Raw genomic sequence first — 16,839 nt, forward strand, 5'->3', positions numbered from 1 at the left:
ATTTTGCACTCTCTGGTTTTATATCCCTGCTGAGTGCAGCCCTACAAATCTGTAAGAAAACCCACACAGAAGTTCATAGCTTGTCTTCTGGCACTGCAGACATGGGTGTGGATTCTACAGTTAGCAATATCCTACTATGGACAAAAAGTTAGGCAGAAATACTATTTATGCTGAAGGCAATAAAATAAATCATGCAAATTCTAACATTTTAAACAGAGAAAAGGTCTTAACACATACCAGAAAATGTTGTCTGGCTCCTGCAAAGACTTTTTTCCCCATAATTAAAACAATAAGGCTTGCTTTAGAAGCTACTACTAATTAGAACAATGAATTAACATTTATTTTTCCTACCAAAATGAAATGAAATAAATTAAAATTAGCATAATTAAGCTTGTCTGCAATCCTGCTGCCTAAATAAGATTTTCAGATGATTGCTCAGTGTTTGCTTGCTTTGCAGGCACAGATAAAATTACATGAAGCACGTTTAGATCCGTGACCACCAGTTATCATAAATACATAACAAAGAATGTTACTACCTAAAAACTTGCCTTCTATCTTAAGACGTCATAAATTCTTCTGATAGCTCAGATGGCATCAAAGTTAACTTCTATTCCCCCTAGTAAAAATTAATTCACACGAAAGCAATTCCTTGCCACTTTCCTGTAACTGCAGCTGGGAGACTTATTGCAGAAACCTTACCCTGCCTCTTTGCTCAGATAGGGGCATGCCAGCAATGAGCAATGGCACAAATATAGATGTGCCCTGGCTGTCCTTCAGCAGTGAGCTGCTTGAGTGTCACCAGGATGAATGTCACACACTGAGAACAGGCTCTGAAGTACTGAGAGCAGCTACAGAGTGCCCTCACTAAAGCCAGAGTACCCTCTCACTCTTGGAGGTGGGATTAATGAACACTGCAGAGTGCATTCATTGCCTCTGGGTGTGATTTCCAAGGCTGGGGTGTTAGGCAGAGTGTCCTGTGTGGGATACACAAAACGTGCAAACAACTCACATGGCTGGACATGTGTTTACAGAGTTGCACAACTTAATGGAAGTGCCTGTTCTGTTCTTTGCAAACACTTACTGGTAGAGTCCTCTCAAATTAGCAGGAGCTTTTCTACAGGGCTGAGTTGGAATCATGATCATACATTAGAAAGAAATTTTAGAGTTTAGAAAAAAAAATCATACCATTAGTTATGCTTATTATACATATCTATACACCCTGTGTGTGTATGCCAGACCTCTGGAAAGCTAATTATGGTGAAGAAAGTGAGCAATGGCCCCACTAGGGAGGTTTTCACAGGAACATATCCCTGCAGTCTGTGCTCAGGAGGGGTCCACCTGATAAATAACAGGCTGTGTATTACCACTGATTATTGTGGCTGCTGTAGCACTGGAGCTTTGTGAATCTCCTCAAACCCACAGCTGCCCAGCACACACAGGCTGCTGCTTGTGAATGTGCTACCAAGCCAGCCCTGCTGGCAGGAGATTTTTAAGCACGTTTGAGAATGCTGAATTATATATGGCTTGAGCTCAGGGGACGCCACAAGGGACAATGTCTATTAGATCTTGACACAGCTCTGCTTTTTCCTCCTTTTCCAATTATCTTGGTGTCATTTCCTCACTTTTCTAGCAGTGCAATTGTTTGCTGTTTGGTGAGGAATCACAAGTTAATTGCCCATGTAGGCACGATCTCATTACTGCTAACAGTGCTTCTATCATCTGTGAGATTAGAGCAGAAGTGTTTTCGCAGAAGTGACGCAGCCCTTGCTGAAATGTTAACATTTATGCTGTCTGACAGATTTGATTAATTTTTCAACTGAGAGCTTACTTTTGCTTTGTGTTAAGCTACGCTATCTTATATGCCTTAATTTCTCAAAAAATTAGCAGTACTTCGCTTCCAAAGACTGGAATATAACATTTGGTGGATAGTGAATTACATTCTGCCTTGGACACAGGCCTGAATAAGAGCAGTGACATTGTTCTTGTTCCATCACCCCGCTGCTCTTTGCTCCCTCGGTGCCCGTGAGGCAGCATTTGGGTGGCATTTATACAGATCATGGTGACCTTGGGGCTGAGCTGGATGTCAGGACAAGCACCCTGGGCTGTTTGTGGGCACAGAGCCCCAGGGCTCAGGCTCAAGGGGAAGGAGTGAGGGGTTTGCTTGCTGTTGTAGAATGCAACAATGCGTGGAATTTTGTGAGGGCCACAGGAACGATGGCAGTGAGGAAAGCTGCCCCTCATGCAGCGGCTCAAACGCGGGGCTGTGTATGCCCTGCTCCCACCCGCCACTCCTCACAGGAACAGCGGCTTATTCCACAAAGCTTTCGCCTGCCAGTACCTGAAGGAAACACACATGGGAGATGCGGCAAGATTATTTGCAAGAGCATATACTGACAGGACAAGGGGGAATGGGTTCAAATTGAGAGTAGTTTTAGGTTACATATTGAGAAGAAATTCTTCACTGTGAGGGTAGTGAGGCCCTGGCCTGGTTGCCCAGGGAAGGTGTGGATGCCCCATCCCTGCAGGGGCTCAAAGCCGGGCTGGATGAAGCTCTGAGCAACCTGGCCTAGTGGAAGGAGTCCGTGCCCATGGCAGAGGGGTGGGAACATGATCTTCGGGGTCACCTCCCAACCCCACCCACGCCAGGACAAAGAGCCTTTGCCGGGCCGCCCTCTCGCTCTTTTACTACAGCGCTGTTTATTTTCCCCTCCCGCCGCGAGGGCCGCCCTGGCCCCGCCTCTGTTGCGGCCACGCCCCCTGACCCTGCCCCGACACCGCGGTCCCGCCCCCTGCCGCTCCCGCCAATGGGCGCGGGCGCTGCCGGTGACGCGTAGGGTCCCGCCCCTCCCGGCGCTCGGTTTCTGTTTCGCTCCGGGGCCCGCGGGGCCGCTGCCGCCGCCGTCGCGATGGAGCCGCAGCCCGACAGCCTGGAGGGGTGGGTGGCCGTGCGCGACACCGCCTTCGCCGAGCCTCAGCCGCCGCCGCGGCTCCGCTTCCTCGTGGGGTGGAACGGCGCGGAGGGCGCGTTCGCGGTGACCTGCCACGGGCGGGCGGAGGCGGCGGAGCAGGCCCCGCAGAGCTGGGCCGGGCTCTTCTCGGCGCCGGCCCTGCGCGGCGTCCACCGGCAGCTGTCGGCCGTGTGCCCGCGCCTGGAGCCCGCCTTCCCCGAGCTGCCGCCCGCGCTGCCCGGCGCGGCCTCCGGCGGGCTCTGGGCCGTGCTGTTCCCCGGCGGCGCCGCTCCGGACGAGGCCGAGCTGCAGGAGCTGTGCCGGGCGCTGGAGCTGTACCTGGGCTGGGCCCTGGAGCTCTGCGGCGCCCGCGTGGTGCTGGACGCGCTCTTCGCCGCCGACCGCTGCTGCGACGACGAGTACTTCGAGAGCCTGCACGAGCTCCGCGGGAAGGCCCTGCGCGGCCACCTGGCCCGGGCCAAGGAGGCCCTGAGGCGGGTACGGGAGGAGAGGAGGGAGCCGGGGCGCGGGGCTGGCCCGAGGGTGCGGGGCCGGGGCTGCCGGGCCGCGCTGCGGGCAGGGAAGGGGCCCCTCGGTGCGGGACTGTGTTCAGTGCTCGGTGCTGCTGCTCAGCTCATGGGTGCGCCTGTGTGAGCTGCGGCTGGGCGCCCCGTGCTCCCCTGCGAGCTGCAGGAGAACCTGGCAGTCCCTGCTGCTGCTGCGGGACTCCATCGATCCGGGCAGGCTCGCCAGACTCACGTGAGCAAGGGTGACCGAGTCACTGATACCAGCTCGCTCCTGGTGTTGTCCAATGTCCAGATTTGTGCTTACACACACACTTTTTTATTGTCTGGAAGCTACAAAGTCACTTTCCGAAATACTGTCATCGGTCTTGCAGGTTCACCTTTATTAAGTGGGGAATAAGCCACGTCCACGTGGGCAGTCTCTGTAAGACATTGGGGCTCTTACTTAAGCTGCAGGCACTCCTGCAAAACACATTGCTAAAAACATCCAGGGGTGTTGGGCAATGGGTGGAACAGTAACCGAAGAGGAGAATACAATCATGTGCTAATTTTCTAACCTCCCTGAGAAGGTCTCAGACTACATGTTTGCAGTAATGCTTGTAACTAGGGGATTCTCAGTCTTTTTTTAAGACCAAACTTAGTCCTGGTCCTATACAGATAAGTGGTTTGTATTCTAAGAAATTGTGTGTGGGTTTTTGCTGGTTTTTAAAGTGTCAAATTCTGCCCTACTGATTGAAGTAATGATTATATTAGCACTTTGTTCCTTTGGTGCCTTAGGATTCTTCTTGCTCTAGATGTGTTCCTGGATCTTTTCCCCTTCTTGTAAGCAAGGATTCAAAGGGTGGTGTGTAGTGACAGAGTTGCAGTTAGGACATCGGAATGTTGACGAGTTACAGACACTTCAGGCTCAGCAGTGTGGTGCTGCTGTTTCTTGCAGTACCTGTTTACAATCTTCTTTTCTGGCAAAGTAGCCTGATCATGCTTTGGAGGAAAGTTATGACAGTTGACTTCAGCCTTCTCTTTCCTATTGCAGTACTCAACAGATGAAACACACTACTTTTTCAGAAAGACACTGTTTTTAAAAACACAGCTTTCGTTTACATGAACATGTGCCTTGTTGTATACAAAAGTGTCTGTCACTGACTAACAGTTCACAGCCCAGTTAGAAATACATTCCAGCCACCACGTTCTCTTGGAAGCAGCGCGAGCCTGTTGAGCTCTGTGGCAGTTTGGGGCTTGCTGGTGAGGTACAGCTTGGTGCCTCACAGTTACTCTCTGATTTCCAGCTATGTTTTAGACATGGCTAAACATGCTGTGGAGTGTTATTGTACTTGCAGGCCTAACAGGGACATAAATTCTTTATGCTGTAGTCTAGACCAAGTTATGGAAAATTTAAGAAATAGACATTAAACCAACCTGAAGTACCAGAGTATTCTTTTTTGCTTTTTACATTAATATCCTTCACTAACACTTCCCCTCTACTCACTCTAAGCATCCTTCAGGAGCAGCATGACCCTCACTTGTTGCTTTTAGACTAGGAATCAAATCAAAAAGTCAGCTCTTGCATTTGTATTTGGCTTCCACAGTGGGGCAAAAACAGACTGAAATTGCTGCTGGTGGGACTGTGTCTGAGCTGCCACAAGCTCCTGGGAGGCCCAAGAGGCTGTCACACGTATGGGATTATCAGAAATGTTGGAGTTCACATTCTCTTGTTCCCCTGTCGTGCCAGGCCTGCAGACAGGGTGGGTGGGAAATGCCCTTGAGCTGACTTCCACAGATTTTCCCTGGGGAAGTTCCTCCATACATGGGAACTCTGCTGTCTTACCCAGACTCAGCTGGCAACAACAAACATGATGGTTTAATTTCAGTGCTTTTCTGTTACAACACAACCCAAGCTTATTTTTTTTAATGTTTTTTCTCACTACTGGTGGCACACCCCCCCTCCCATCCCCTTCCCTCTTTATGGAGCTGCAGAGCACATGCTGTCCTTCCAGGAAGGTCTGTTTCTCAGTGGAACTTAGCTGTGTTCTCTCAGCCAGCTCACTATCCTGGCATGTAGAGCATGCCATGGGCTCTGCCAGCTGGTGTCAGAGGAAAACCATTGAAGCTGTGATTGGTACCAGTAAACAAATGCAACTGAGGGGAAATCCCCAACTTTTTATTTTGTCACAGAAGGAAACAAATAGGGCCTACTGTATCAAAAGGCAGTAATTCCATGGAAGAACTGTGACTTACAAAGTGTAATACCACTAGAACTGAGGTTAGAATTAGCTATTATAAATTATACAAATGCTAAAGGAATTTAACTGCAGGGAGTATCAGAAGTAAATGCCAGTCTGTTTTTTCTGTGCCTGAAGTCAGAAATTCTGGATCCAGAAACTCATTAGCAGGCATTTAGTAATTGTGGAAGCAATGCAACATCCAGTTTAAGAATACCTTGCTTGTCCTTCCAGTACAGAATTCCCAAGATTCCCATTTATGTTTATAAAAAGCAGCAACCAAGTCATCTGCTCACAGTTATTAGAATGTTTCTGGTAGATGCCCTAGGCAGGATGCTCCTTGCAGGCTCCTGATGGAATGTGCAGCAATTAGTGCCTCTAACAGTGTGGAGTTGGGGGTATTTTCACCTGGGGTGGCTGCAGAGTGCCTGGCACAGGGAAGGAAGTGTTGGCAGTGGAAGGACAGGTCTGGAGCCTGGCAGCATCCAGCACACACGAATGCAAAGCAGCCGTGGCTGATTTACCTTTTATCCCACTAGGTTCTGCAGCAGCATAAAAGTGCTGACACAATGGTGGCTTTGATGAAGGTTTATGAAGAAGAAGATGAAGCTTATCAGGATTTGGTCACCATGGCAACACAATTCTACCAGTATTTGCTGCAGCCCTTCAGAGACATGCGAGAGCTGGCGACACTGTACAAACTGGAAATCCTGGTGAGTCTGCCTGTACAAAGTGAAAGGCTAGGCTACACAGTGGGGCATCAGCTGCTCTTGGAGCAGTTCAGGCTCAAATCATGTACCATTCCCTACTTCTGGCTGTACCTGCTTTGTTTCCCTCTGCCAGACCACCGAACATGACTGATAAATTCAGAGTTAGGGCAGAGTCACTCTCAGGATCTCAGAGTCCATGATAATGGCTTGACTAGAACTGCAACTGACTTCCAGCTTAAAAGGAGAATATCCCCTGGCTCCACCTCCCTGGGGTTTACTCTCTGGGAGGCTGAATTAACTGTGTTATAAGTAGCCTTTGTTGTGCCACCTTCCCATGGGATTAGTTTTTTACATTGAGAGTCTCATCCCCAGGAATGCTGATGCACCAGATTAACTCAGTTGTGGAGGAGACCTTCCCACTCAAAGGAGTTTTCTGTTACTGCTACAACCTGCTAGAACTGCAGATGAAAACATATCATTTGTCCCTGCATTCACTTTGTTTTATGTCCATCTTAAACTGGAAGCACATTCTGAAAGTTATGATGCCCCTGGAAACAACAGGCATTTACTATGTTGATTTTCCCTAAATAGTGTGTTAAAATTAAAGTGAGCTGTTAATGTTCCCAAAGAGAGCAGAACACTTCTAAGTTTAGATTAAGGTGCTGGGATACTGAAGGTCTAAACCTGTGACAATGAAATGTTCAATGTACTGTTCTGAAAATTAAAGTGGAAATTGGAAAGAATGAAACAGTGATTATATTTAAAAAAACCCTGTAAGGGATATTTAGGCTCATTTGAAATATAATTCTTCTAAAAATATATTTGAATACTAGGCTTGTTCCTGTGTCTCCTTTGTGGACTTGAAAACATTCTCTTCTGTTTCTTTTCTGTATCCCTGTTCCTGTGTGAAAGAGCTGCCAAACTGGAGAACCTGCTGGTGCAATGTGCTGTCAACACGTGGGGAAAAATAGAAGAGAACATTGCACATAGAAGTGTTACTTTTAGTAACAATAAAAAACACTTGTGTTGGATGTCATTTTAAAGATGATAGTTTAAAAAATATTTTAAGAAGTAAATTAATCCAAGTGTGAGGTCAGGATTGGGGAACAAAGGTTCTGAATCAGCCTAGAGAATGAGAAATAGGAATGAGCAGTGATTCACTTTGTGACAGGTGGGGGAAGGTCATGTTTGCCACCATTCTTGAAACATCTCCAAGTGTAGCATAGTGTGGCTGCACCTCTGTGGAAACCAGGTGGTAACTGAGAGTTTTGTGTCCTTGTAGAAATCTTTGCAGTATGATAATCTGGGGCCTAGAAGAGTAGCAGCTTTGCAGAAGGATGCTGATGAATGGACTAAGCGAGCTGAGAGTGCTGTGTGCTCCATTCAGGATATCACAGTGAACTACTTCAAGGAAACTGTAAAGGCTCTGGCAGGTAATCTGAATGACTTACACAAAAGGTTGTGTAAATATCTAACTTAAGTGACTGAGACCTCTTATCTCTGTGCAGAACCTGAGGTTTGGGTGAGTGTCCAACTTAAGAAAGAAATACTTAATTCACTTAAGATTTGGTTTACAACTTGGATTTGACTTGCCTGAGATTTACAGCTGCAAACCTCTGCACAAAAACCATGGGTGCTTTTAATGCTTGATGTGCAAGCCTCAGGGATTTCAGCATGTGAACAGAATATGTTGCTGTGCAACTGTTGGGGTGTATTTCCATGGTGCAATGAAGTATTTTACTCCATGGTGCAATGAAGTATTTTACTTCATTGCTTGCATGTATAAGGTCACAAATTCAACCTTGTAGTCTTGTAATTTCTAAAGCTTCAGAAATAGTTTAATAAGATTAGCATTTTTAATACTTCAGAAACACACAAGGGCTATTAGTACACTTCATTTCTCATGCTTTACTGCCATGTTTTAATCTACAGCAATGCACAAACAGATGGAGCAAGATGAGGAGAGATTTGGTAAAACCACCTGGGCATCAGCTTTGCCACGACTAGAAAACCTGAAATATATGTTAGCAAAAGAAACCCTTCAGCATCTGAGGGCAAGAGAGCTGTGCCTGAAACAGAAGAGAACTGGCATTCAGAAACTTGTAAGACCTTACAAAGCCTCCTTTTCTGTCACTGTTCTTTGAAGGGCTGATCAAAACCTACCAAAATGGTCATGAGAGTAGGCTTTTCAAGTCTGTCTATGCAACAATTTAGGTTTTCAGCACAGTTTTATGTTGTGGAAAATGCATGTCTGCAGTTTTTTAATTGCTGCTGCATGTTTGAGGACACTGCAAAGCTTAACATGCATGCTTTCAGAGTTTAGGTATCATTTGAGCATTTGTGATAATAATCTTTGAAATTGTTTCCTTTTAGGGAGATAAAGACCAGATATTATTTTCAGAGGACACTGAAAAATTAAGATACTTATTTAATACTAATCTTGGATGCCACCTAACTGCTGCTGGGAGTACCTGATATTTATTTTCCAAGAGTAGTGTACTGTACCATGTATAATTGTTTTCAGGAGCAGTATCATTTGTACAGATTAGAATGAAGTCTTTCCTGGTAAAATGAAGGTAAATTTATACTTTAGGTTAATAAGGTTCTCTGCTCCTCTGAGTTTCTGCTCCAAGCCATTTCTAATGATCTGTTGTTTTCCATACCAGAGCAGCTGCCAGTTAGACCAGGCTCCTTACAGGCATGTGTGCATCCAGACATGTTTCATGTGTGCATGTTTTGTTACTAATGCTTTTTATTTTCTGTTACAGATGGAGAATCTTGGTGAACAAGAAGAGAATTTAGGTATAGTGGAGGAGCTGGAAATACAGTATTATGAAATACAGCTGGAATTATATAATGTACAGCTTGAAGTATTGAAACATGAAGAGATGCTGCTTATTGTACAGCTGGACACTATAAAGAGACAGATTAAAGGTGAGAATAAAATATTATTTAAGCACATGTTCAGAACACAGAAGTGACATAGTCTGCTCTGTTTTCAATTAAAAAGAAGGATATCATTGCTAATAGAAAGCATTGCTGGAAAACATTAATGCTGTAGTACCATCTGATATTTTGTCTTTAATTAGACACTTTAATTAATTAGGCACTAATTTGATAACACAAGGTTTAAAAAAAAGCCACAGCGGTTGCTCCTCTTGCTAGCAGCTGTGATTTGTGCATGCCCTGGTTTAGCATGGAGTAATTTATATTGACAGTACTTAACTGCTCTAATAGCTGCAAGATCTATGCACAGAAACTGGGTATCATGAACCTGCTGAAGTAGGTCCTGTACTTTGTCATGATCTATTCTAATCTAACATGTACAAATTACAAAATGCATCCTCTAGTGACAAAAAGAGGTGGTTATAGCTAGAATGGTACCTGAACACTAATGTCTTCCAGTTTCAGTGTCTCTTTGTGACACAGTTACCCTAAGTTAGGCACCAGTCGTGTTCTTATTTGTGCTTATAAATTCTCCATGAGTTTACCACGTACACTGTGAGGTAAACATTGCTGCCACTTGTTACATAACTGAAGTGTGGTAAATAGTAAAACAAGACACCCAATGTTGATCAGAAGAGTCTTACATTTTCCAGGAAAAACTCCACTTGGTGAAGGTAGGAGTTGGAACACAGGGAGACATTTGAAAGAGGAAGCTAAATAACAAATGCTAACAGCATAAATTTGATCCTGCAAAGCTGCCCTGTGAGTAACGTGACATGTTTGCATATGACTGTGAAGGACCCAGCTCGGCTCTGGAGCTTTACACTTACTCATAACTAACTCACTGCCTTCAATGGCTTTGAAAATGTCATTAGGTCTTTAAATGTTTAAATAACTGTGGCAATTTTTAGTTTCTTAAAAAATGCCAAATGCCTTTTTAGAGAAACAGGATGAAGTTGTTTACTATGATACATGTGAAAATCCTGAGGAGCTCAAGGTCATTGAACAGAGCATGGGACAACATTTCGCTAACTTGTCAGCCATGACGGTGCTGAGGCAGAAGACAAAGCAGTTGGAGACAAAGCGTGGGACTGTCTGTGCGAGGAGAGCCTACCTCAGGAACAAAAAAGTAAATGCAGTCCTGGAGATGTGCATTTCCTCAGCTGATGTCTTGACTCACGAGGGATGGACAGGAAACAATTAGGGAAGTTTGGGTGGAGCGTGCAAGATGATTTGTGACTCAGTGCCAAGGCCTGCAAGCTGAAAGAGGGGCAGTGTGATTTTAACAGCTTTAAACTCCGTGGTGTGGTGCAAGTGTGTCTGGCTTGGAAAGAGAGCACAAACTTACCTGGGTGACCCAGGTGTTCTCCCATCAGCTAGACCTTACCTGAGCTCTGTGGGGCCAGCTGGAGCTTTGCCCTAGCGGCCTTTTCCAAAGCAGCTGCAGTAGAGGAGGAAACTGACCTTCTGTGGAGGAAGCTGCAGTGATAGGACAACTCACACACTGATACTTTACCTTTGAACAGGAGGAAGGGGAAACTTCAACAGCTCTCAGTTCTGTGCAAAGGGCAGTTTTTCCTTTGTTTCCCAATCAGAGCAGAACACTAGGAAGACAAAAGTTGATTCTCGTGAACCTTCTCAGTAAAAGGAGTTTACCTCACACCTGCAGTTCTGCTGGGACAGAGAGCTGAGTTTAGTTTCGAGTCTGTCTGACCTTTTATCTCTCAGTAGCCTGGACAAACTGGGAATTACATTGGAAATGTTTTGTGAGCCATCATTGTCTCTTGCTTGCAACTGCTTCCTTGGCAGACACTTCTTTTGCTTCTGTTTTCATTTACTTAATTGCTGTCTATTGGTTGTGTAACACTGAAGCCAAATGCCACATGGTTTGCAAATGCTTGTCCAGCCATGTGGATAATCCCCCTCTGTACAGAGACAAAAAGCAACTCCCAGAGAAAATACTGAAACCTGCGGCTTCTCTTTGGTACTTTTTACCAACAGAGAGTACCCTTGCCAGGCATTCTTTGTGCTTCCCATACCTTTGCTTCCCTGCCTTTTGTACTTGGGAGCTATGGCAAATGAGGGAGAGGGGGAAAAGTAGCTTTGTATTTTTGTAGTGCTTTGCTAGCTTCCTTCTTGCCTTCCTCATGTCTTTGCATGAGCTCATTTCTTCTCTTCTTTTCATCTCCCTTTCTTCTCTTTTTTTTTTCTTTTTTTTTTTTTTAATAAACTGTAAGACAGGGGTTGGGTTACATCTGGATCATTTTTGCTCCAGCATGAATAAAAATATGGCTGATTAGGAGAATATTTGCTTTAGCCATGAAGGAGTCCCACAGACTTCACCATGAGGGTCTCACATCTGACACTAGTTGAGCTTAGCCATCTTTCTTGGCACTGCCGAGCACCCAGCTGTGGTTGCTGTTTAGTGGCTGGTGCTCAGGAGTTACTGGCAGAGCTGGTGCAGAGGATGTGTGAACTGACTGAGAGTTGCATGAATTCTGCTCTTCCCCCAGGATCAGTGTGAGGCGAGCCACCGGCAGAGACTGCAACAGGCAGAGGAGAGCAGAAAGCGCTTCCAGCAGCACCACAGCATCCAGATAGTGAGTACCCAACAGCAGCCCTGGGGAGTCTGGCAGCTGCTGGTTTTCACACACTAAGGCTCACTTACTTGTGTTTTAATGCAGAAGAGAGACAAACAAAAAGAAGAGGAGAAAAAGAAAAAAGCTTGGATAAGCCAGGAACGTCAGAAAACGCTGGAGAGGCTGAAAGTATTCAGGGAGGCAAGTACTGTAACTGCAGTAGCCCAGTGTCAGAACATGTCAGAAAGCAGCTGTAGCTCACATGTGAGCATGGTCCCAGTCAGAGACAGCTGTTGGGATAGCCTAAGATAGGATTATATATAGTGAGTGCAGGTGATTAAATCTCCTAAAGATACAGTTTCTGGGTGTGGACTTTGTTGCAAAGAATACAGGTGAGGAAATGGCTTTGAAGTAAATGTTTTATTATTCATTTAAATTTATTCAGGGTTGAATTTTCTGCTTGAATGGGTGAGTGGGACAGTTCTGTGCTCTGTGTGGCTTTTTATCTCATTGGGGCTAATGTTTTGCCCAGTCCAATGGAGATGTGACCTTCTGCCTTATGATTTCTTTTCCAGAAGTGTCCAGCTCATGTTGTTCTGAAGACATCTTGTCCCCAGCCTCGCAGTCCCAGGCTGCCCCGAGGCATCCCTCAGCAGGCTGTGGTGCTGTCCCCTCCCCCTGCATTGAGCACTGGGGCAGCCCCAGCAGCTCTGCCCCCTGCACCCTCACCAAGAGTAAGGGCAGCTCTCGAGCAGCCACAGAGCATTATCCTTGTGGAAGACAAGGAACCAAAAGCTTCATGTCAGAATACCCCAGCAGACATCCCTGTCCAGATTTTTGTTACTGATGGGGACACAGAGGAACAAAAGCACAGCGAGGAATTGATGGGCTCTCCATGCTCACCACCCCCACCTCCACCTCCTCCACCACCTCCTCCCTTGCCCCCTCCACCCCCACCTCCCCCCCTACCCTTCCAGTTAAAAACACCGTCAGCAACAGAGGATAAACCACTTCCCCTCAGCTCTGATAGCCCCTCAGAAAGCCCTGCACTGCACAATCAGGATGACTCATCCAGGAGGTCTATAAATAATTGCATAGGTAAGTAGGCTCACATCTACTGCTGCTTTTTAATGCATTTCCTGTATTTTTGTGGTCTCCCTCCTCCTCTGCTTATGGACAGGAATAGCATGTAGTTTTGATCAGGAGAATGAGGCTCCTGGAAAGCTTAGTCTAAGAAACGACATAAAATAACACTGACCATAGCTCAGGATGTTAAATGAGTAACAATGATTTGTGTTTCCTGTTTGAGATACTTCACAGGGTCCTGATGGTCCAGTCAGAACACCAATGTGGGTAAATTTGTAGCTGTACTAAGGCTACATTTTAGTGTTCATGATGTATGTACTACAGAGCTGGTAATTGGGCTGCTTATGTGCACAGCTTTTGTCCACTTAAAATTTGCTTGGTTTTAAATAAAGGTTTCCTAAGGGAGGGAATTCATGCAGAATTCAACCAGGATTTGAAAGGCAGGTGAATAGCTTTGGCATACATTCCCAGGGAAGAAATTGTGCTCTGTTACACCTTTGCTTTGTTAGAGGGATCATGCAGGTGTAATTGAAGGCTGAACTTGGCAATTGTAGGAGTAGTTTGAATGAGAATAGAGCTCAGCAGCCTCCCAGGGCTGCACTGGGTGCATCCTGCTAACAGATTTATTTTTGTCTCTGAGGTGAGCGGATATTTTGACTATGTCAGAGAGATTGATCTAAGCTGGAAAGCAGCGATTTTTTTTTTGTTGTTTTTCACAGTGGAGCTTATGCTAGAATGAGCAGTGTCTTTAAAAGTGGTACATTCCTTTTCCTTTTCAACTCTTCACAATACATGCAAGCAGCCTTTGTATCCTATCAGTTCAGAGGCAAACCACAGGCAGAAATACCAGGGGAAGTTCAGTGTTTTCAGTTCTTCCAAGCTGTGGGGAAGTACAAGCAGCTCAAGGGCTGAGACACAATTGAGTTACCATGCCAAACTACTGTGCATCCAATGCAGACTTCAGTGTGGGATATCCATGGGATAACTACCACAGATATTCTTAAGAAGCCTTGATTAGCAACAGGAGTTGTACACCAGAGTAGTCTGATTACTATTGGAACAGCCTTTCTGGTGGCTAGTATTTGCTGCTGTTCATGGCCTAACATTGATGTCTTTTCATTATTTTTGGATAAGAAAATAGGGTTTTTTGTTTATTGAAGAGATATGATTAGTTGTTTACACCTGTTTCTTGAAGAAAGCCATCATGTCAGTAGCTGTAACTGTAATTGCTAAATTACCACAGGAACTTACTGAAACAGCTTCATAAACGTGTTGGTTTAATTATGGGCTACTCATGTCTTTGTGTGTTAAAAGCCAGGAGAGGCTTCATTTATAATTTGTTTGTTTGACTAATCTTTTACCAGGCAGCCCATTAGGTAGCAGACTTAAGACTCTCTTACTTGTAGGCTTTGTAAGGCAATCTGGTGGATCTTTGCTTGAACCTTTTCAGTCTCTGAAGGTAGCACAGGATTTAGCAGCCTGTTACATTTCAAGTGGTTGATGTTAATCACATAACCTTGTGTGCACTGCGCATGGCAAAAATGTTTCTAGCTGTGAGGCACAGATGGTCTGGACCTATTGCTGTCCAGGGAAACAGCCTCCCTGTCTGACAGTCTGGAGCAAGCAGCAGAGAGTGCAGCAGGAGTAAAGCTCAAATTAGTGTGTATCAGGAGCTCTAGTGGAAACTCTCAGTATGGTTTCCTTCATGGTCTGCAGTTCAGAAACATACACCTGAGATCTAAATCATGTTGTAAAATAGGAATTGTTTTCTAAGTCCATGCAGAAAAGAGCTGCCTGCATAGTCCTGATTTGGCTCCCAATGACTTCAGTGGTGCACTTTAAAGCCCTTCTACTCAAATCCTTCCATTTTTCTCTTGGCTGAGCAAAAATGCAATTGGCTGTCTCAGCAGGCTTCTGGGCAAGCTAGGAGGGATGGTGGGTTGTTTATAACACAGAATGCAAGAGATTTTTTTGGATCAGTGAAATTTTTTTGAAAGCCCATAAAGTTGTAATGAAAAAGAGTGTTATCCTTTGTGTATAATTTCTTCCTTAGAGCACAGCCTTATATAATGAAGAGGCATTGGATTCTCAATTCAAGATATAAAAGCTGTAACTGCTTTTTAAAAGCAGTTCCAGAGCCTGTTGTTGCAGAGCTTGAAGGAGTCTGTGCCAGAACAGACCATTCTTGTGCCAGCACAGACCATCCTAGGGCTAGCACAGCTTAAAAGAAGAGCCCTGAGCACTTGGGTAGAGCTCCATGGTTGTCTCATTTTTGTGGTAACAGTAGCTGGGTGTGTTGCAGGGTCCATGGATGAAGTTCTGGCCTCTCTGAAGCGCAGTGAAGTTCACCTCCGCAGGGTGGAGCAGCCAAACCCCTACACCTCTGTGAAGGACAGCATCCTCTCTGCCATCAGGCAGGGGGTTAAACTAAGGAAAGTGAATCGAGATGCTGACAGAGATGGCAGCAGAGGATCCCCCAATGAGCTGGAGAGAAGCATTAAGGCAGCCATGCAGAGAATTAAGAAAGTGTCTGCTGATTCTGAAGAAGAGGAGGACAATGATCAGAATAATGGAGAATGGGACAACTAACCTGCCTAACAGACCTGCTGACTGCAACAGAGTGTGTGCCTCATTTTGCACATTGTAGAGGACTGTCCCTGTCAAAATGAAGGAACTGTGTGGTTGTGTGTGGTGTTCTCATAGTCCAAAATGTCTTGTTAAGTAAAAGAGTCCTGCTGATTTTCTGTAGGAGCTACAGATTCATATTTTTGCATGATAAATCATACTCCAAATTATGCTTGCACTAATAGGTGTTCCTGGCTCAACCATGTAGTGTTTTCACCACATCTGAAGACTGCTGAAATGCTGGATTTAAACATATATTATTTAGATTGTTACTACACAGTGGGTAATGCTATCACAACAAAGTTTAAGGAGTGAAAATATAACTGAAAATCTCTTTTGTCAGATAAAAGTAGAAGCAAATCTGTGTGACAGAGGCAGACCAAAAAATGTAGCATAATCTGGAATCTTTCACTCCTACCTCCATTGTCCAGAAAATTCTGAAGCATTTTGCTTGTCTAATACAGCTCACTCTTAAATCACTGCCTGGGTATTCCATTTATCATCATATTAGAAAGTGTGCACTTATGGATGACTTGATAATGCTGATTGGGAAAATCAGTTTCAAGTTTGAAATAAACACTACTGCAGTAATTACTGAAAAGTTTACTTTTTTAGCTGAAAGGTTAAGTATAGAGAACTTTTAGATGTTAAATGTCTTTCATACATCTGCATTTACAGTGACCTGTTGACATGAAAGAAAGAGCCAAAATACTGTATACTATATTTTTCAGGATTTAATCCTGTAATGCAGGGCTGCATTTCTCCACTGAGAACTTCAATACATGTTTATAGCTACTCTCATGAGTTTAAATTACCTGATGGCCTTACAAATGGCAGGTATTTACACTGTGCCTGGAAACTGACTATTTCAAAATTCAGCTACATTCAGTTTAGAGACTCTTGCTATTTTGGGTAGGTAGTGGCACAAATTATTAAAGTTATTTTTTTGAAGTTTATACTGACCCTTAATAAAAATATATCTTGACAGAAGAAGTAGATTCAGTGTGCTGTCATTTTAGGATACTGCTGTGAACTGAGCATTATTTATACCTTGGTACCCTGGGTTTGGATAGCAAGTGGCAGCCATACAGCAACTGCACTCTGACTAATGGTATATGTAAATGCCCTTATTTTCCCAAATATTTATGAATTGTAATTTGGTAACAGAATTGAAAATACAGTGCTTTAATTCCCTGTTCCAC

At 44.7% G+C, this 16,839-nt stretch overlaps 1 protein-coding gene across 1 annotated transcript; it reads left to right on the plus strand.

Moving 5' to 3' along the window:
• Positions 1-2,798: 2,798 nt before the first annotated feature.
• Positions 2,799-16,630, plus strand: WHAMM (WASP homolog associated with actin, golgi membranes and microtubules). Its single transcript, XM_064722311.1, is given in 12 exon segments — positions 2,799-2,830; positions 2,832-2,880; positions 2,883-3,446; positions 6,231-6,404; positions 7,684-7,834; positions 8,334-8,503; positions 9,170-9,335; positions 10,289-10,476; positions 11,861-11,947; positions 12,032-12,127; positions 12,502-13,024; positions 15,315-16,630. Coding segments are annotated over 12 exon segments (2,481 nt in total). The 5' UTR covers positions 2,799-2,804; the 3' UTR covers positions 15,602-16,630.
• Positions 16,631-16,839: the final 209 nt, after the last annotated feature.

This window comes from Zonotrichia leucophrys, chromosome 10, assembly GCF_028769735.1.
Source record: "Zonotrichia leucophrys gambelii isolate GWCS_2022_RI chromosome 10, RI_Zleu_2.0, whole genome shotgun sequence".
NCBI classification, from domain to species: Eukaryota; Metazoa; Chordata; class Aves; order Passeriformes; family Passerellidae; genus Zonotrichia; species Zonotrichia leucophrys.